This window comes from Oncorhynchus keta, chromosome 10 (genome assembly GCF_023373465.1).
Source record: "Oncorhynchus keta strain PuntledgeMale-10-30-2019 chromosome 10, Oket_V2, whole genome shotgun sequence".
Classification (NCBI taxonomy): Eukaryota; Metazoa; Chordata; class Actinopteri; order Salmoniformes; family Salmonidae; genus Oncorhynchus; species Oncorhynchus keta.
The window spans coordinates 71,070,517-71,091,626 of NC_068430.1; the positions used below are offsets into that span (position 1 = coordinate 71,070,517).

The 21,110-nt window shown below is 44.6% G+C and overlaps 1 protein-coding gene across 8 annotated transcripts in view; it reads right to left on the reverse strand.

The window, feature by feature from the left end:
- Window positions 1–21,110, reverse strand: part of LOC118376326 (girdin-like) — a 39,909-nt gene that overhangs the window by 10,828 nt on the left and 7,971 nt on the right. For 6 of the 8 annotated variants that reach the window (XR_008144819.1, XR_008144818.1, XR_008144817.1 and 3 more), the window contains 23 exons: window positions 19,470–19,528; window positions 19,168–19,251; window positions 16,576–16,695; window positions 15,962–16,131; window positions 14,588–14,669; window positions 13,563–13,721; window positions 13,112–13,258; window positions 12,629–12,773; window positions 12,200–12,384; window positions 11,531–12,023; window positions 10,950–11,223; window positions 10,598–10,724; window positions 10,176–10,306; window positions 9,777–9,918; window positions 9,440–9,613; window positions 8,967–9,128; window positions 8,294–8,571; window positions 7,847–7,990; window positions 7,389–7,575; window positions 6,511–6,656; window positions 3,926–4,018; window positions 3,519–3,751; window positions 63–308 (listed from right to left, as the gene is read on the reverse strand). Coding sequence is in view for 5 of the 8 variants with exons in the window: in XM_035763034.2 (XP_035618927.2) it covers window positions 63–308; window positions 3,519–3,751; window positions 3,926–4,018; window positions 6,511–6,656; window positions 7,389–7,575; window positions 7,847–7,990; window positions 8,294–8,571; window positions 8,967–9,128; window positions 9,440–9,613; window positions 9,777–9,918; window positions 10,176–10,306; window positions 10,598–10,724; window positions 10,950–11,223; window positions 11,531–12,023; window positions 12,200–12,384; window positions 12,629–12,773; window positions 13,112–13,258; window positions 13,563–13,721; window positions 14,588–14,669; window positions 15,962–16,131; window positions 16,576–16,695; window positions 19,168–19,251; window positions 19,470–19,528 (3,981 nt within the window). In the remaining 3 variants the exon portion in view is untranslated. Of the gene's footprint in view, window positions 1–62; window positions 2,577–3,518; window positions 3,752–3,925; window positions 4,019–6,510; window positions 6,657–7,388; window positions 7,576–7,846; window positions 7,991–8,293; window positions 8,572–8,966; window positions 9,129–9,439; window positions 9,614–9,776; window positions 9,919–10,175; window positions 10,307–10,597; window positions 10,725–10,949; window positions 11,224–11,530; window positions 12,024–12,199; window positions 12,385–12,628; window positions 12,774–13,111; window positions 13,259–13,562; window positions 13,722–14,587; window positions 14,670–15,961; window positions 16,132–16,575; window positions 16,696–19,167; window positions 19,252–19,469; window positions 19,529–21,110 lie in introns of those variants that run through there. The other 2 variants (XM_052527820.1, XM_035763039.2) reach the window with 2 other exon arrangements.

Here is a 21,110-nt window from a genome sequence, read left to right on the forward strand (position 1 = left end):
AGCAGATAGCTGATGAAGATGTCAAATGGAAGGAGGTAATATGGATGGTGGAATCACTCTACCTGTCAAACATCGCTCATTGCCATCAGTGGCAGCGGCAGCAGCAGTGGTGGTGGGATAAAACAAAGGAGTGGTGGTGGGCTGGTGTTGATGGTTGATGATGGACAAGATGGAGTCGCTCATGGATGAGGTCATAGATTCCTTCCTGGATCTGTCATTCTTGACCTCTGACCCCTCTAGCTGCTCAGGGTCCTCAGACAGGGTTGAGGGGTACACCAAGTCATTCAGTTTGTCCAGGTCATTCAGGGCTGGGGGTGGAGGTGGAGAGAGATGACTTGAGTTGCCTCTGGTTAATGGGGAAGTCCTATATTTTCTTTCCCTTCCTGTCTTTCATTCAAAGGAGAGAAGATTCTACACGCTTCACTTGAAAAGAATTACGTTTTTCAATAACTACGGTTTAAGCCTCACAACCTCTGTCAGAGTCTTCCTGCCTTCCAGCAATGTGGTCCTGAGAAACTAAAACATTATGCAGTACCAGTGTTCTGCAATGTAGCATTCCCCTGACCTCTTGGGTAACTCTACAGAACTGCATGGAGAACAGAAGAGTGAAAATATCTATGGTGGTGGATGCTTATTATCATGACGTTGCCCTCTTTGGGTACAGAAAGCCCCATCCCCCTTTCCCTGTCTCCTACACCCAGGCTGCTGTGGTCAGAGAGAGGTCGTAAATTCCTGGAGGAGATTATCTCCTCATGGCCACAGTTTTAGAGAAAGAGTGAATTTTCATAGAGAACAAAGGAATTTCTTCCACCTTACAGAACTGGAGAACCGAACAACATTTATGTTCTGGAGAAGGTATAAAAGAACGGTGAAGAATCCAGCTATGAACTGGTCCGTTTGGTACAATTTTGTGAAACTCATGGGAGTCAATACGGCCACATTACCATAACGCTGTTTATATAATAGCCTCAGATATGAGGCTTACATCTAATTGTTGTATAAAATGAATAAGTGAGGATGGAACTGTTTGTGGACTGTTTAATGAAGGAAACTCCAATTCCCTAAAAAGTTTCAGTAAGTCCTTGGCACGCCCCCAGGGGCACAGACAGGACCGGGTGTCATGAGACAGCCCTTTTCGATGTTCCGAATAAAACCCCACCTGGGTTTTCTATCACCAGACCATGTTTCTCTCCATTACAAGAGGATAAAGGTTGCAGACCAGCTTACCTCGATAACGAGAGGGCCAAGGTTTGAGACCAGACTGCTGAATCTTTTAACCATCCCACATGGTTAAACTCTTAGACTATTGATACCAGAATAAGAATAAGAACAAGTCTTTGATATTAATTACTAGTCTGGAGCTAGGAATTTGGTATCATTGAACGCGAAGAACGACAATCGCCGAAACATCTATCCATAACTACATGAATGAATGTCACTCTGAACGATCCATTCCAACCATGACAGAGAGGGCGGACAAACTCTCCAACAGAAACAAACTTTTCAACAGAGACCCCGACGACACACTGAGCGTAAATATATATATATTGATTGCAGTTGTTCCCGAATGAGTGAGCGTTCACGTGCAAAGGATTAGCATTTCAATTGTTATAATTATCAACTGTGTGTTGTCTTATCTCAGTCGACCCCCACTTCCCTTTTGTACACCAAGCCGCAATGAGGGTTTATCCCACTAGGGAAAATCCGTTATCATTTCCTTGTAACTATCTACTGTTTGTTTATGCATTTCTGTTTACTTAGTTAGTAAATACATTATTTTAAGACAATTGATGTATGGATGACTCACAGTGAAGACTGGGTTCGTGCAGATAACCAACAATTTACAACGTTTTGAATGAGACTAACGTGAGGTAAAGAAGAATTCATTAATCAGAAGATTATTAATCAGATATGAAAATATCTGTAAAGCTGTATTAGGAAAATTATAACTTTGTAATCTGAATATTTTCCTTGGTGCCCCGACTTCCTAGTTAATTACATTTGCCTGATTAGTTAATCACCAAATGCTAATTACAGAGAATCTTTGATAAAAATTAAAAGTCTTAATTTAATGATAGTAAAGACATGACATTATGCTAACAGCAAGAAAGAGTGGGTATGGGTATCAAAATTGCAATATATAGCAATATTAGCAATATTATGGCTGAACTCAATCATAGGAAGGATGCCAAGCTGCACACTTCGCAGAACTCTACACGTAATTCCAAGAGTATTGTCTCGGAGGATTTCTGCTGCATTCATTAAAACAATGGTAGACTAAAGAATAAGGTAAAGCATAGCTCACTAGCCTGGGTCCCAGATCTGTTTGTGCTGTCTTGCCAACTTCGTATGGAATTGTCAATCCTAAGAAGTTGGCAAGACAGCACAAACAGATCTGGGACCCAGGCTAATAGTTTGCTAATGATGAGAAAATAGGCAGGTCGCAGCCAAGATGAGGTAGTCACGAGACATCGACCCATCATGTTTCTTACACACAGAACGACGAAAGAGGGACTTGACTTTGTTCTTATCCTTCAGTCTGTTCCTCATAAGGGGAAAGATTTTGAGGGTGGACACTTTACAGTGTGGGACAACAAGGGACAGGGGAGGGAGAAACAGGGGAGGATGAAGGGAGGGGAACGGAGAGAACACGTTAACATACACAAACAGACATGGGGATAGACAGAAATAGGCACAATGTTGCCTTATTTTGGCCTTATTGATCCACATAAAGAAACATGCAGACATATTCATAGTGCAACACCAGGTAACAAGTGTTTCTCCATGCACTGTCTGTCATAGAAACCCACGTATATTACACAGCCCTCAAACTACACTCTGGCCCTCCAAGCCAGTTCCACTGCATTTTTTAATTGTTCCCCTCTAATCAGGGACTGATTTAGACCTGGGACACCAGGTGTGTGCAATTAATTATTATGTAGAACAGAAAACCAGCAGGCTCCGGACCTCGTAGGGTCAGAGGTTAGTTATCCTGCTATACAGGGTAGATACAGACAGAGCCGCCCTACATCTTACCACTTCAGAAGTCAAGTGTGTATGATGATTTCCTACCCAGGAGACTCCTATACAATGGCTCAGCAACAGATCATTCCAACAGATCATTTTTATTCCTTCTCATAGATCTCTGTGTAAAGAGCCTGGGAGGCGGTTCTATATTGATACAAATAGGAAGAGTCTGTCTTGTAGGGCCGTCAAATAAAGATGTAGCAATTGAGTGACTTCTGTCTCCCTGTCCAATCGGTGGTGGCTGGGGGAGGTTCCTTGCAGTAACTGGCTCCGCCCATATCTTTCTGTTCTATCCCTGATGGCCGTGGCTGCAGGGTCGGCCGTGGTGGGGGAAGGGGCCTAGCTGTCGCTCTCTCTTCTTGGCCTATAGCTCGTAGCAGGGTGGGTGGGCCTGCGGTGATGGCGGAGCGTGATTGGGCAGCCCGTTTCTGCCTGGCCTATCAGGGCTCTCAGACGGGACCAATGGGAGGGGATAAGGAGGTCATACTCACTGCTGCTCCTCCGGGGGGAGGTGGTGGACCCACCCGAGCCGTCTGAACCCACGAAGGAGCCATTGTCTTGGCAACAGGAAGCAGAGGGGGAGGTGGGCGGGAGGGCCTCGAAGGAGCCAGAGCGTGTGGGGGTGAGGGAGCGATGGTGGTCAGAAGAGGAGGCGGGGCCACAACGCTCGCGGCTCCTCGGCTTCATCAGCTTCCTCATCTTCAAGGCAATCCAGTTCCCACGCCTCGGGAAATATAATAGATATGTTAAAATCGATATAGAATAGGATAAACTTTATTATCCCTGATGGGAAAATTGTCTTAAAAATAAATAGGTAAAACGAACTAATACTGTATCCAAACTAGTGAATTTTGTCACTGTCAAAGTGAATTGATTTCCTCTCCAAACGGCACTGTACCTCCGTGGGGGTGAGGGGTCATAGAACTTGTACTGGTCCATGATCTTCTCCTCCAACTTCTCCTTCTGTCTCCTCAGCTCATTCAGCTTGTCTCTGAGAGAGGAGAGAAAAATACAGTGTATCACACAGAGAGGTAACATCCACAGAAGAGGTGGTGGTGCTGCTGCAAAGATGGCTGGTGTGTTTACGTCTCAGAATAAACTCTGATTGAACTGTCTCAACCGTCACACTGTCGCACCTGGCACCTTCAACTTATTTGGGATAGGGGGCAGCATTTTCACTTTTGGATGAATAGCGTGCCCAGAGTAAACTGCCTCCTACTCAGTCCCAGATGCTAAAATATGCGTATTATTAGTAATATTGGATAGAAAACACTCTGAGGTTTCTAAAACTGTTTGGATGATGTCTGTGAGTACAACAGAACTCATATGGCAGGCAAAAACCTGAGAAAAAAATCCAAACAGGAAGTGGGAAATCTGAGGTTTGTAGTTTTTTAACTCAGCCCCTATCGAAATCACAGTTGGATATGGGTCATTTTGCACTTCCTAATGCTTCCACTAGATGTCAACCGTCTTTAGAACGTTGTTTCAGGCTTCTACTGTGAAGGGGGGCCGGATGAGAGCTCTTTGAGTTAGTGGTCTGGCAGCAGCCTCGTTCTCAGTCACGCGCATTTCACATGAGAGGTAGTTATCATTCAATTGCTTTTCTACAGACAGTGGAATTCTACAGTTGGAACATTATTGAACATTTATGATAAAAACATCTTAAAGATTGATTCTATACTTAGTTTGACAAGTTTCTACGACCTGTAATATAACTTTTTGAACTTTTCGTCCGACGTTCAGCTGGACCTGAACACGCGAATGGATTTGTTACCAAACGCCCTAACAAAATAAGCTATTTGGACATAAATTATGGACTTTATGGAACAAATCAAACATTTATTGTCGAACTGGGATTCCTGAGAGTGGTAAGGTAAGTGAATATTTATAATGTTAATTCTGACTAATGTTGACTGTGCAACATGGCGGATATTTATTTTGGCTGTTTTGGGCTCTGAGCGCCGTACTCAGATTATGCTTTTCTGCAAAGTTTAAAAGAAATCTGACACAGTGGATGCATTAAGGAGAAGTATATCTATATTTCCATGTATATCACATGTATTTTCATCAACATTTATAATGAGTACTTGTAAACTGATGTGGCTCTCTGCAAAATCACTGCATGTTTTGGAACTACTGAACATAACACGCCAATGTAAAATGAGATTTTTGGATATATATATATATGAACTTTACCGAACAAAACATACATGTATTGTGTAACATGAAGTCCTGTGACTGTCATCTGATGAAGATCATCAAAGTTTAGTGATTAATTTTATCTCTATTTGTTCTTTTTGTGACTCCTATCTTTGGCTGGAAAAATTGCTGTTTTTTTCTGTGACTTGGTGGTGACCTAGAAGAAAAAGTACCGCACACCTATTTAGGTGAGGTGCTGGCTAGCAGAGTAGAAAACTTGAAAATAAAAGAGAGCCGCACACTCTAGGAGCTCAGATGCAAAAATGTAATTTCCAACGTTTCGACAGCCAAGCTGTCTTCATCAGGTGGTGACCTAACATAATCGTTTGTGGAGCTTTCGCTGTAAAGCATTTTTGAAATCAGACACTGTGGCTGGATTAACAAGAATTTTATCTTTAAAACGGTGCCTAATACTTGTATGTTTGAGAAATTTGATATGTGAGATTTCTGTTGATTTGTATTTGGCACCATGCAATTTCATTGGCTGTTGGCGAGAGGTTCCCAGACAGGTTAAACACCATCAAACCCCAAGGTCGTATTTATTAGGCACCAACGGAAGAAAATAGACTGAAACAGTGAGGGACTACATGTACTCGTCCAATAAGGAACTCTCATTTCCATTTTCCGTTAAAAAGCGTTTTCCGTTGCATGCCGCAATGAATACGACCCAGGTGAAAAGAATGTGAATGTTATATTTCCATACTTTCATACATATTACACATAGCTTAGGATGCCCCATATGTCCAGAAGATAAACTCAAAATGGGGGAGATTTATTCCATATAGGCCAACGTTGACACTAGCAGAGAGAGAGGATTTTTTTTAGGTCAGTCAACCTTTTTTCTAAACTGGCACTACAGATGGCAGACGACATCAATAATCCATGCTCTGTCAAACTCAGAGGCCCAGTGGTTTTGGTGCTCTAAATATGATGGGATGCACTGTGTGTTTGGTGCAACGGTGCTCTATAGCTGAATCAATGCCTTTTGTTTTGTGCTGCTCTGGAATGCCTTGTGTCCTATGTGAAGCCCATTGTTTTAGCATAATGTGAATACATTCCATAAGTTGATCATTATGAGAAGAAATATACTGTGGCTGTAGCTACTATTGTACAAACTATGCTCTTATATCCTGTAGATATACTGTACAGTGTCTGCTGCTGGTGGTGGAACATCTATTACATTTGGTTCAATTAACTTCTAATTCAGTCCATTAACTACAAGTTGGAATGCAAGGGGTTAAAGCTCTACAACTCGGCCTTCAGCCAGATAGACGGGTCCCTTACATGTGCTGTCTCTGTTCTACGTGGAACAGGTCCTTGCTCTCCATCGTCTGTTCTAGCAGGGTGCGGTTCTGCAGCATCAGGGTCTGGATCTGGTCCAGCAGGTGCCGGTTCTCCTCCTCCAGGTTCCCCTTCAACTGACTCAGCAGCTAGACACAAGAGCACATAGTATATGTCAATGACTTCTTTAATGATAGAATCACTACAACACATCAATCTGGCACTAAAACTGCTTTGAGAGCAAATGTGAATATCCTCACATAGCCTCTTCATATAGTGCTTGGGGAATACAGAATCTAATTACTTTTCGAGCAATGCTGTAACGACCCTGGGTTAATAAGGGGGGAGAATCGACTTTGTGACATGAGCATGCTTCTGTGGCACAGTCGATGGCGCACTGGGCTTCGGGTCAGAAGGTGGAGGGTTCGAGCCGCATTCCCTGACTGTTTCATTACAATACGATCAACAAAACCTTCATTACAACTGTACAGAATATTGGAATTTTTATCAAGTTTTGATTGATTAAAATGGATGCTTTTAGGTAAATATATTTTGAATTATAACTTAAATGAACCTGGATGGTGAAGGTATTATTAGAAACTGGGTGGTTCGAGCCCTGAATTTTGATATATCAGACCTCATACCATGGGTATGACAAAATGACAAAATGTTTATTTTTACTGATCTAATTACGTTTGTAACCAGTTTATAATAGCAATAAGGCACCTCGGGGGTTTGTGGTATATGGCCAATATACCACGGCTAAGGGCTGTATCCAGGCACTCCGCATTGCGTCGTGCATAAGAACAGCCCTTAACTGGGGTATATTCGTCATTTCCCACACCCCCTTGAGCCTTGTTGCTTAAATATATCCTTCATACCTCACACTGGTTGGTGAGCTTGGTGTTGGTGATGTCTAGCTGTTGGTACTGCTCTCTGAGCTTGTTGAAGTCGGACTCGAGCTTGGTCTGCTCCAGCTTGGTGCTGTTCAGCAGGGTCTTCATGTTCTTATGGTCCGCCTGGAGCTCCTCCTGATCCTTCAACAGCTGACGGTACGTCTGGTTCAGCCTGGGGGCACATAGAAATATACATAGAAGAAACACTCTGACAAAGTAAGGCGAAAACATATTGTTAAGAACAAGTTAGACAAACAAAGTTCTCTGAATGTCAGCAAGTTATACAAGCAATTTCTCTGAATTCTATGTAAAAGCTATCAGCCTAAAACTATCTTTATTGTGAGCTTATGTGTGTGGTGAGCTATGCTGTGTGTAGAGGGAGTCTTTGTCATCTTTAGGAGATGCTGTGTGTGTGTGTGTGTTATGCTATGTGCGCCCCTCACCAGTCCTTCTCATCCCGGAGCTGTCGACACTCTGAGGCGGTGGTCCTGTGCTGCTCCTTCTCCACAGACATCTTGTCGTGCTCCTCTCTCAGAGCCTTCTCCAGACCCTCTAGTTTGGCCTTCTGCTGCAGCAGGGATTTGTACCTACAGCAACACACCATCGTGGTTATTTAGAGAGTTTTCCTCTCGGTTGCTGTTTTCATTGTCTTTGCATGGATGGGAAATGAGTGTCACAGCCATTGATGAGGGTCTTTGATAAAATATGAATGGGTAGAACCTATATACTGTAGTTCTAAAATCCAACAGATTTTCCTCAACAGATATCCTCATTGTTGCACGAGAACATAAAATAGAGAGGTGGAATTTAAGCAACCATTACTCAAGCATTCAAATGGTATATTGTGAACCATGACAAAATCAGAATGGTCTCTGGTCCCCTTCCTCTACCTGTCCTCCAGCGTTCTATGCTCCAGCTCCAGAGTGCGGTGGACGTTCTTCAGACAGCCGTGTTTCCCCATCAGGGCCTCATAGTCCATGGCTTGTCTCTCGTGCAGCGCCGCCAGCCTCTCGTGGTCCCTCAGGAGCTGGTCGTGCACGCCGCGCAGCTCCTCGCGCTCACGCATGGCCACCTCCTTATCACCCTCAGTGCTGGATTGTTGACATTGGAGCTGAGCGTTCTGGGCCAGGAGTGATGCACTCTGGGAGTTCAGAGTGGACTTTTCGACCTGTGGTTGGATAGGCGTGGATATGATTATTATGCGTGAAAAGGTTGTAATTCAAAGGTCTGAGTTTATACTGTATAAGATGAAATACTACTCACATTTAACAAATCAACTTAAGTTGCATTCAAACTGCTTCATGTAACACCAACCTTACAGTATCAGGTTCTGTTAGAATGGCATTATATGAGGCAACTTGAGTGCTAGGTATAAAAACAAGATGACTCCAATGCAGAATGGATATCTGCACACAGATTTCACTTCAAAATAAAAGTACTCACTTCAAAATAAAAGTTCATATTTTGGAAGCATTAAATCAGTGAGTGTGTATTTGTGTATTTTGAGTATCTTATCAGTATACTAGGAGTATATTAGTATATGAGGAATGTTGCTCCTCTAACCTGCAGGTTAGCGTTGTGTGTCTGGAGAGCCGTGTTGTTCTCCTGCAGGGAGGCTGTCTGTCTCTGCAGGGCCAGCATCTGAGCCTGCAGGCCATCTGACTGGGTCTCCAGCTGTCTGAGATGGACCTGCAGTGCCTGACGCTCTGCCTGCAGTGTGGCATTCTGCAGTAGGGGAGGAAAAGAGGGACAAGTCAATAATACATAGAAAAAATGTGAAGCTGGTGTTGATCCATAGTAACAGTCTGGTTTAGATGGATAACATTTGTATTAACGTGGCAATGTAATGTAATGAAATAATGAAGCATCTGCTAAATGACTAAAATGTCATGTAGGTTTGAGTTCTATCATCCCATAGTCATTATTGGGAGGTCTTTAAACAAAGTCAGATGCATTTCAGAAATTATAAAAATTGAAATAAGAGCACCAAATTTAGTGCTTAGTCAAAACATGATGACACAAAGTTCTCCACTCACATTCCTCTCCACCTCGATGAGGCGGTCCTTGACCCTCAGCAGCTCCCTGGTGGCCTCCTGGCTCTCCCGCTGCCATCCGCTTACCGCCCTGTCACTCTCCCTCTGAGGGGTGGGGCTACACGCCGCATGCTCCTCCTCCTCCCTCTGCAGCAGGGCTTCGTAGTTCAGACGCACCTGTAGGGGGTCAAGAACAAAGGTCAGATATTGCTACTGAGCGAGGCCATTTTTCAACTTCAGACTTCAATATGCTTTGACAAAGAACTCCAATGTAAAAGTGAATGGATGTAGACAAGGTATAGTTTCCCTTTGAAACTGAGGAACTTTAGGCCAGACTCACAGTCTTGAGCTCTTGACGTAGCTGCTGGTTGAGGGTGGAGGACTCCTGCAGACGAGCCTCAACGGCAGCCATCTTGTCTTCTTTGATCTGCAGGGACCTCTTCAGAGACGACTCCAGCTCAGACTCCAACATCTTGAACCTACTGGGGAGAGGGAAATAAAATAAATGGGGATTTAGAACAACACGTGGGGGAGGGAAAAGTAGACATATTTTTCTGTATTTTGTCACTGATTGTAATTGATTTTATTGGAAAATAACTCACCAATCTATTGTCATGTGTATAACACAGTCATTCACAAACTTAATTGAAGATTTGTATAGCTATCACCTAACCTGGTTTGTGTGTGTGGGGGGTAGACTAAATCAGTTGCATGAACCTTGCCGTGTCCAGTGTTTTACCTGGTGTCTGGAGTTTCCTCGTCACTCTGTGGTGATGTGTCCTGGTTGAGGACTCTCATCTCCAGCTCGTGGGCCAGCCTCTCCAGCTCATTCTCCCTCTGCTGCGTCTTCAGCTTGTCACTCACCAACTCCTACAGAGGAACAACGGTCAGAAATATCTGCTTTTTGTATCATCGCACATTTCAGTTCAGTGACTCCTCTTGCAGCCATGTAAAGCTCTTGTTACCAATGACCTACTTATCAGAGCTGTTAAATCAAAAACAATTGATATATATTCATGACATGTGATCTAAATCTCCACGACTTCAAGGTCGCTTAACTTTATCTTCCCATCAGGAAGCTTACAAATCTGTCATTTCAGGCACACTGAAATACATGAGTATCACACATAAGAAGCTAAATGCTGATCTGAGTGGCTTCACCTCTCTCAGGGTGACCAGGGCCCTCTGGTTGATCGCTCCCTGCTTGGCCAGCTCTCTGTTATCCCTCTCCAGCCCCTTGACCCTCTCCTCCACCTCCTTCAGCCTCTCCACCTCCTTCCCCATCCCCCTGTTATAATATAATAGAAATATAAACCATGTAGCAGATGCTTTTATCCAAAGCGACTTACAGTACAGTGAGGGCACACATTTTAGTATATTGTATTGTATATGAGTAGATACATTTGTATACAAGTGCATACCTTTTTATACATGTGATCGCAGCGGGAATCGAACCCACAACCCTGACATTGCTAGCACCACAATCATACCATGGTGACCATTAGTATCATACCTGTTCTCTCTCTCCAGACTAGCCACCCTCAGGTTGCTCCCGTCCAGGGTAGAGTCCTGGATCTCTGCCTGCTGCCTCAGCCTGCGGTTCTCCTTCTCCAGCCTCCTCTTGTCTCTCTCCAGGCCTGAAGCCTCCTGCTCCAAGGTCTGCTTCTCCTGCTCCAGCTGCTCCATGCGCCGCGAGGAGATCCTCAGCTCCTCCAGCCCAGCCTGCAGGATCTGGTTCTCAGCCTCCAGCTCGTGGACCTCGGCCTCCAGCCGCTGGAGCTTCCGGCCTGGAGGTGAATGGATGCATGGATGGAGGGGTGTGGTTGATGGATGGACGGATGGATGGATGGGTGGGGGCGTGGGTGGATAAAAAATAAACAATAATAATTATGAATGAATATAGGCTACTTCATTAATCACCAATCATCAATTATTAGGTTAGCAGGCATACAGAGCACAAAAATCAACAAGTAAATGGATCCCTGAACAAATAAAGCACATCACATTGCCCATTCAATGCCCCTGTATCTAACACAACAGAGCCAAACGCTACAAAGAGACAGCAGTACCACAACATTCTCCCAGAAGACCAACCTGTGTTGTCCAGGGCAGCCTGAAGCCGCTGGTTCTCTGTGTCCAGGGCTCTACACTTAGCTTCCAGACGCTCTGTGTGCTTCGTGGATGAAGAGGAAGCCCTCACCTGCAGCCCTGTGCTACTGTTCTCCCGAGTAGAGTAGGGTGAGGTATCACGCGTCAGAGACACTGAAGCGCCTGGTTGAAGGAGATTGCGGGTGTTGTCTTTAGCTACAGCTTCCAGGTCAGCTATGGGGTCACTCAGGTCGCAAGACTCTCCGTCTTCAAGTTGGCCTTTCTCTTGCTTCTGAAGGTCCATCTTCTCCTTGAGGGTCTCGCTCTCTCTCTCCAGTCGGTCAATCTCTCCCTCTAGGTCAACCGCCACTCCGTTGCACTCTGGGTCCCTGTGATGTGATGTGTCTATGTCAATGTCACAATCCTCTTTGATGACCAATTCAGACTGCTCCCAGGAGGTGTTGTCTAAACTGCCAAGGTACTCTCTAACCACCTCAGCCTAATAAACAAGGAAACACAAACAACATTTTCACATGGAAATAGCACCGTTCACTGCTATAGTTCAATTGAGTCGCCGGAATCCGAATGTGTGGGTCGATGGTTGTGCGTGTGCTGCCTGAGCAGCTGTGTGTGCCTATTGTGTTCATGTTTGTGTCGTGGTCCCTGGCTAGTTACCGTGTTTGTGGGTCGCTGGCCGTCCCTCCACATGTGCTCATGGTTATGGTTGTGCTGCGGTCCCAGGCTGAGGTCAGCAGCTCTCAGTTCCTCTATGGTCCTGAGCAGGCTTTGGTTCTCTCTCTCCAGCCTCAGCAGACGACTCCTGGTCCCCTCAACCACCTCCTCACCCAGAGACTTCTGACCTGAACACAGCCATCAGACCGAAAGGATGACAGGAATACGAACTATCTGTTACATAACCTCCACTATGAACAGACAGGTGAGATAATGACTGACTGACTGAATGATCTTATTGAAGTTATCCTTTTGTGCCATATAGAATAGCCCATAACGTTAGAATGATATTTCACACGTCACTTCTCTTCCCATAAGTACCACAGCTCCCACAGGGCAGATGAAGTGGGTAGAGTAGACTGTCAGCCTTACCCTGTGAGTTGTCGGGGCTCCTGGACAGCTGCTCCAGCTCCCATCCCAGGTGCTGTGACTCCTCCATGCTCCTCCTCTGGGCCAGCTCCAGGGCCAGGTTCTCCTCCTGCAGCTCCTCCATACGCCTCCTGTCCACCTCCTTCTCCTGGGAAGGGCCGAGAGAGAGAGAGGATGAGGGGGAGATGACGTTGTTATTCTAAAGATATTCAACTTCCTATTTCTCTATCTGATCTTCGTGGGAAAGTATGACCTTTTGACCAAGGCACACACATGTCCACAACATAATCCAAGCATGTACAGTATGATCCTCTTCGTCCATCAACCTGTTCCATCGCATGTATCTTCCAATACACATCCTCCCCTGCACTAAGACCAGTCCCTTTCCCATCCTTCCCTAAACCTTGAACCTGTTTCCCCTCAATGTTGATATTGACCACCGTTTACATACATGTAATCCACTGCATAATACTCCATGTTTTCTACCTGTTCCATGACGTGGACCCTGGCGTTGAGCAGCAGACTGTGTTTCTCTAGCTGGTGTAGTTTATCAGAGCGGGCCCTCCACCCCTCCAGCTGCTGCTGCAGTACAGCCTTGGTCTCCAGCAACACAGAGTTATCCTCCTTCAGCTCCTACAAGATCAGACACAAATCAAGGGTTTTACAAACAAAGAAACCCCTGTCGGGTACATGATAACAGCAGATTGATGTCAATTGTTAAATGATGAAATACGTGAAGTATTGTTTGAGATCTAGCTAAGTTTTTTGCAAAGTGCGATAACAGTCATTTGTAAAACCTTAACAATTGATTTGAAATATTAGTAGCTGTGGTGCTTTGCATTCTGAAACGTTCTGATATAAATTTAACAGTGGACAAAATTCACATTATCATGCTATAGTCTGAGTATTGAATGTGTTTCTCCGTGCGCTACCGTACCTCCACTTTGGCCTTGTAGAACTCCATGTTGTGCAGCTTCTCGCGGTATCGTCCCACCTCGCTCTCCAGCTTGTCAGCCCTGATGGCCCTCTCTCTCAGGGCATCCAGCTCGTCACGGTACGTACGGGCTGACCGGGCCTCCGCTAGCAACACAGAGTTCTGATACGGACACCGACACAGGAAAGGGTTTTAGCATACATGGGACACGGTCGTGAGGTAAAAAAGTTATCTCAAGTGGGGAGAGGAAAATGCTGGGAAGTAGCTCCTGTCTTATAATAAATCTACAGTTTAAACAAAACTATCTACACTGTATTTATCTTTTGAAGATTAAAGTCTTTGAATTTCATTGAATTTATGAGAGGTTTCCCTGACCATGTAACCCAGTTGATGTAGAACCATGTTTTAGGCATGAAAATAAATGAGAAATCTCTCTTTCTCCTTTCAGGAAAACAGATTTAGGAACTCAGGAGATCAAGCTGCAGCTTTTGTACTGTTGTAGAAAACAGTGTTGAGGTGTAGCCACTGTCACTAGCTAAGCACTAAGGCTTGATCTACACTAAAGCTTAGTGTACATTCATCTGAATAATCTCTGATTGAAGTAAGGATACTGTGTGTCATGTTACTGAGGGTTAGAGAGGAGGTCCATGCGTGTGTGTCTGTGTGTGTGTCTGTGTGTGTGCGTGGGCGTGTATGCGTGTGTGTGTGTGTGTGTGTGTGTGCGTGTGTGTATGCATGTGTGTGTGTATGCGTGTGTGTGCGTGTATGCGTGTGTGTGTATGCGTGTGTGTGTGTGTGCATGTGCGTGTGTGTATGCGTGTGTGTGTGTGCGTGTGTGTATGCGTGTGTGTGTGTGTGTGTGTGTGTGTGTGTGTGTGTGTGTGTGTGTGTGTGTGTGTGTGTGTGTGTGTGTGTGTGTGTGTGTGTGTGTGTGTGTGTGTGTGTGTGTGTGTGTGTGTGTGTGTGTGTGTGTGTGTGTGTGTGTGTGTGTGTGTGTGTGTGTGTGCGCGTGTGTCACTTCTCTCTACCTCCTGTTGAATCCTGTTGAACTCAGCCTCCATGTTCTCCAGCTCCTGTCTGCAGTCCTGTACCTGCTCACTCTTCTCCTCTCTGAGTGGGATGGAGAGAGGGAGGGAGGGAGGGGAGAGGAGGGGATAGAAAGAGATGGAGAGGGATGGTGTAAGTATGCATAGCTTTTCTTAATGTTGCCACACATGCATGCATGCGCGCCACGCGCACAGTCCTGACTTCTACCCCCCATCCACTCAGACAGATACAGTAGGTCAAGTCATACAGCCATTATATACAGCTCTTGGAGAAGACATTTAACATGTTCAAAGAACCCTTTGAAGAACCCCTTTTGGTTCCATGTAGAACCCTTTTGGGACCCTTTTTTCTACGAGTGCAGATATGGGATGCCTGGCTCCTGCATGCTTGGCCACATTCCACCACACACTGCAGCACCCAGACTATCACTTCCTCCACCCCCAGTTTCTCTGGGAAGTAGCAACATACTGGCCAGTACTACGGCATGACCATTGTTTGGAATCCCTAGGAGAAAAGCTTCTGTCGTACATGTTTTCTCACAAACCTATCACTTTGTTGACATCAAGTGTGCACTACAACCAAAAGCTATTACATTTCTAGGAACAAAACAGATAGTGTTGGGTTGCATTATGAGGATACTGTACTGCTGTACAGTCCGGGGGCTTGAGTCAGCATATCCCAGTTAGACAATGAAAGCGGTAAAAGAGAGAAGAGGAGGAGAGATGGAGGGCTGAATCAGGTCTGGGGGGTGGCAGGGAGGAAGAGGGCCAAAGTGGGACAATGGCAATGCAAGGCCCTGGAGGGTCATGCCAAGGAGAGAATCTGGGCCAAACTATCCCCAGACACCTTCTCCTGTATCCGTTCAGGATGACTCTCTCTCTCTCTCTCTCTCTACTGTTGACCGTTTGACTTGTCTCACAGCTCAACTGTTTAACCTCCAAACATATGTGGAGACAACCCGAGAAAAAACAACACTTAGTTGGTCTTATTCATGCTATTTCAAATGTTGTACAGAATATAAAACAGGACATGAAGATGCCCTAGGGTGCTTTTGAGTTCTTTAAAGAAGGCTTACATACAGTATATCCTCTAACGCTGGGTTAGGGAAATGACATATGTATCCTCTAAACACAATGACCTGTTGGGTGGAAGATGACTCAGAAAGTCCTCAAGCAGTACTGCATTACTGTTAAAATGACAGATTGTGCCTTTCAAATACATTTATGCTTAGCCTGCATTCAAGATCTGTTTATGTCATCTTGGCAACCCCATGGCTGTCATTGTCATGCCCAGGTTACTTTATGACCACTGAGTGGGAGGGTTGGGACTGGGAGTGTCCTTATCTGACTACTCACAGCTCCTGGCGCAGCCGTCTGACCTTCGCCTTGGAGTCGGCCAGCTCCACAGACAAGTGCTGGTGGGAGGTCGCCTGCTGTTGCATGCTGGGACAGTCACTGGGGGACTGGGCGCTGGGCGGAGAGGGTGACGGGGTGGACTCTCTCTCCTGCATTAGCTCTAAAATAGTCTGGGGTGGGGAGGAGAAAAGAACAGAGGGAGGAAAGATGAAAATAGGACAGGAAATGACACTTCTCCTTCACCTGTCATTTCAAGTTCAACTTCAACTTCCTCCATTTCACCACAGATCAATATAGAAAGTCAATAAGTAACTACTGCTATAAAAGTCTAGTGAGACTTACAGAATATTTTATGGCACAGCAATATCTTGTATGACTCAGCAAGGTCAAACCTATAAACACTGTGCAGTATGTCAACAGTGGCCCCTACCTTCAGCTGTGTGTCTCTCTGGCCCACCAGGCCTACATAAGGAGAACATAACACATCCATAACCCCTCCATAACCCGTTTATACCCCCCTACATCCAGCTGTGTGTCTCTCTGGCCCACCAGGCCTATATAAGGAGAACATAACACATTCATAACCCCTCCATAACCCATTTATAACCCCCTACCTCCAGCTGTGTGTCTCTCTGGTCCACCAGGCGTCTGAACAGGGTCTCCAGGTCCTCAGCACAGAGCTCGCTGGCCTCCAGCCAATGGAGGTCCAATACACTGTCCTGACTGTGGGTAACCTGACCAATCACAGGGAGGAACAGATCAAATCAAACACATGGTTTGACGCCATTCCATTCACTCCGTTCTCCCTATATATGTACCTCAAAGCAGTACGTGGAATGATACTGTACATAGGTACCACTCCATAATAAATGACCCTAAAAACATGTTAGTGTGTCAATCCCTGGTCCTATTACACGTAGAGTACTGTCTAGTTATATGGTCAATCCCTGGTCCTATTACACTTAGAGTACTGTCTAGTTATATGGTCAATCCCTGGTCCTATCACACTTAGAGTACTGTCTAGTTATATGGTCAATCCCTGGTCCTATTACACTTAGAGTACTGTCTAGTTATATGGTCAATCCCTGGTCCTATTACACTTAGAGTACTGTCTAGTTATATGGTCAATCCCTGGTCCTATCACACTTAGAGTACTGTCCAGTTATATGGTCAATCCCTGGTCCTATCACACTTAGTGTACTGTCCAGTTATATGGTCAATCCCTGGTCCTATCACACTTAGAGCACTGTCCAGTTATATGGTCAATCCCTGGTCCTATCACACTTAGAGTACTGTCCAGTTATATGGTCAATCCCTGGTCCTATCACACTTAGAGTACTGTCCAGTTATATGGTCAATCCCTGCTCCTATCACACTTAGAGTACTGTCTAGTTATATGGTCAATCCCTGGTCCTATCACACTTAGAGTACTGTCCAGTTATATGGTCAATCCCTGCTCCTATCACACTTAGAGTACTGTCTAGTTATATGGTCAATCCCTGCTCCTATCACACTTAGAGTACTGTCCAGTTATATGGTCAATCCCTGCTCCTATCACACTTAGAGTACTGTCCAGTTATATGGTCAATCCCTGCTCCTATCACACTTAGAGTACTGTCCAGTTATATGGTCAATCCCTGCTCCTATCACACTTAGAGTACTGTCTAGTTATATGGTCAATCCCTGGTCCTATCACACTTAGGGTACTGTCCAGTTAAATTGTCAATCCCTGGTCCTATCACACTTAGGGTACTGTCCAGTTATATGGTCAATCCCTGGTCATATCACACTTAGAGTACTGTCCAGTTAAATCGTCAATCCCTGGTCCCATCACACTTAGAGTACTGTCCAGTTATATGGTCAATCCCTGGTCCTATTACACTTAGAGTACTGTCTAGTTATATGGTCAATCCCTGGTCCTATCACACTTAGAGTACTGTCCAGTTATATGGTCAATCCCTGGTCCTATCACACTTAGAGTACTGTCTAGTTATATGGTCATCTGCAGCAAAGAAAGGTCTAAAAAAGCTCCAAATGGCTCCAAACAGGGCTGCCTGGTTTGCTCTGTCCGTATGAATATTATCCAAGTGCATCAGAATCTCTCATAGCTTCACGTTCTAAATAAATGACTATCCAGTCTTCTGATTTTCTTTATGAATGTTCTATTTTTTTTAAAACACACTGAACTTTTCAGTCCAGTTATTACATACTAGCAACACGCATGACCACCAAATCAGACAGGCAAATTCAGGGCAGCTAAAACAACCTACGCCAAGGACAAATCGCCTGCAGTCTACAGTTTTATATAAAGCCATAGCTGAATGGAAATCTTTACCAATCCATATTTCTCAGGCAAAAAGTAAATCCACCTTCAAGAATAAAATAAAGCAACATCTAATATAATAGACCATATGACTGGGCAGGAAATAGAAAGCATCAATTGAATGTTAAATGTGTTTCCTGTCAGGTATTTGAATCGTCTGTATGGTCTACATGTTGAATGTTTGTGAAGTCTTGATTGTGGTTGTTTGTAATGTCTTGTTAATTGGTGTTGGACCCCAGGAAGATTAGCTAGCGTTAAGCCGTTAGCTAATGGGGATCCTAATAAAAATTTAAAAATGACCTTTGACCTTAAGTTCCATGTGAACTTCTATTACCTGAGGGAAATAATTACGTCATTTCTCATGTGAACTTAATGCAATGAAAGATATTATTGTTCTCCTAAATAAATAAATGTGGGATAAATGTGGTATAAAAGCTACCCATGTAGTTCTTTGTAGCTAAATTGGTAGAGTGTGGTGCTTGTAATGCCAGGGTAGCGAGTTCAATTCCCAGGACCACCCACATGTAAAATGTATTCACACATGCTAAATGGATTTATTATGTTGCTGTTCATTACTAAAAGCCCGGTGGTTATACAGGACCTTTAACGGATTATTGTAAAATGAATGTTTCTAATGCTTTTTTGAAAAGGATCATTATTTAAATCACAACACAGTTTGGTGCATGTTGTTATAAACAGTTTGCAAATGGCTAGCCTGCCCTTGTCATGTTCTCAATCACTAATACTTCCACATAAGAGAAACATGCATGTTACTGAATGTGGAAAAAGCGAGCCTGAGTCCCAGATCTGTCTTGCCGACTCTACTGCTGTCATTGTCACGCACAGACCAGGAACTAGTGCAACGTGGAACGAGATACTGTACCTCTTGGATATGAGCAGCTATTGCTGCTTTCGTGTCAAAGTCGAGGGTCTGGATGCGTTCGACGTACTCCTCTTTCTTCTCACACTGAAAACACACAGTGGGTATAGTAGATTAGGGTCTTAATGAGTGTGTGTAGCCTAGCCTGGGGGACGGACATCCTGTTGTTGAGGTGAAACAGGGGTCCCCCTCAAATCCTCAATTATGAGCTAGCTAAAATAACATCGTTCCACACACACACACACACACACACACACACACACACACACACACACACACACACACACTTCTCCAACTCCTCCTACCTGGACAGCACAGCCCAATAAGAGAAGAAGTAATTTCTTCATTTCCTCCAGACTTTGCTCTGAGGAGAAAACCCCCAAAATACAATCCCCACACATTACATTCAGATTAAAGTCAATGATTAAAGGAAATTCAGATGTAGTGTAACTTGAGGCAGGCTGGTGTGTAAATTTGGGTCACTCATCAGGCCAGAGCCTGTCACCAAGGCTAAGCACATCTATCAGACTGATGGTGTGCATTTGAATTACACATCTGCTGAACACACAGACAGCAAAGGCCCTCAAAGTCTGTCTTATAGGGGTTTTGAGGTCAACTTATAGGGCAACATTGCAAATTAACTGGTCTGGTTTGAGTTCAGTTTACTCATATGAATAATTATATTATGTCACGGTATGTCACGGACAACAAATGGAAGGATGATACTGCAAACGCTAAGATGGTGTCAATCATCTTACAAACTGTACTTATCTACGCAGCACAGATACAGTTGTTATTTCTAGTCTCTCAACAGACGTGTGTGACTGGCAAACCAAGTCGACAGGTAGGATCTTCATTTGACCACTTTGTCATAGAAGGAAAAGAATCCTGCAGCAACAGGAAATGTGAATTATTGTGTGGATTATAATTTATGAACATTTTTGTAGCGATTGATAAAAGTGTTGATGGGGCAAATCAAGTCGGACATTTTTAAGTGGATATGACCAACTTTAAAAGCCCTTTTAAACATTGAATACAATACAAGTGTCACGCCTTGGTCATTGTATTTTGTGTTTTTGTTATATGTTTGGGTAGGCCAGGGTGTGACATGGGTTTATATGTTGTGTTTCGTATTGGGGTTTGTATTATTTGGGATCGCGGCTGATTAGGGGTGTGGTATAGGCTTGGCTGCCTGAGGCGATTCTCAATTAGAGTCAGGTGCTATTCGTTGTCTCTGATTGGGAACCGTATTTAGGCAGCCAGAGTTTCCCTTTGTATTTCGTGGGTGTTTGTTCCTGTCTCTGTGTTGTAGTCACCAGATAGGCTGTAATTAGTTTCACGTTCCGTTTATTGTTTTCGTATTTCAGTTATTTCATGTACCGTCATATCTTTCATTAAAGTCATGAGTAACCTACACGCTACATTTCGGTCCGACTCTCTTCTTTCAACAGACGAACGACGTTACAGAAACACCCACCGTTCACGGACCGAGCAGTGTGTAAACTGGCAGGAGCTAAAGGAGGACGTTATGGAAGGTAGAGGCATGGAGTATACGACGTGGGAAGAAATCGACAGGTGGGCGGCCGACCCAGAGAGAGTGGCTGAGTCAGGAGTCAGACCTGAGCCTACTCTCCCAGTTAATCGTGAAGAGCAGTTGCAGTGGGAGAGGCTGCACCACTTGGAGAATTGGACATGGGAGGAGGAATTAGACGGTAAAGGACCCTGGTCTCAGCCTGGAGAATATCGCCGTCCCAAGGAAGAAATAGATGCGGCTAAAGCGGAGAGGCGCAGGTATGAGGAGGCAGCACGGCGACGCGGTTGGAAGCCGGAAAAGCAGCCCAAAAAAATTATTGGGGGGGGCAAGAAGGGAGAATAGTTATGCCAGGTAGGAGACCTGCGCAAACTCCCTGTGCTCACCGTTGGGCTAGAGAGACCGGGCAGGCACC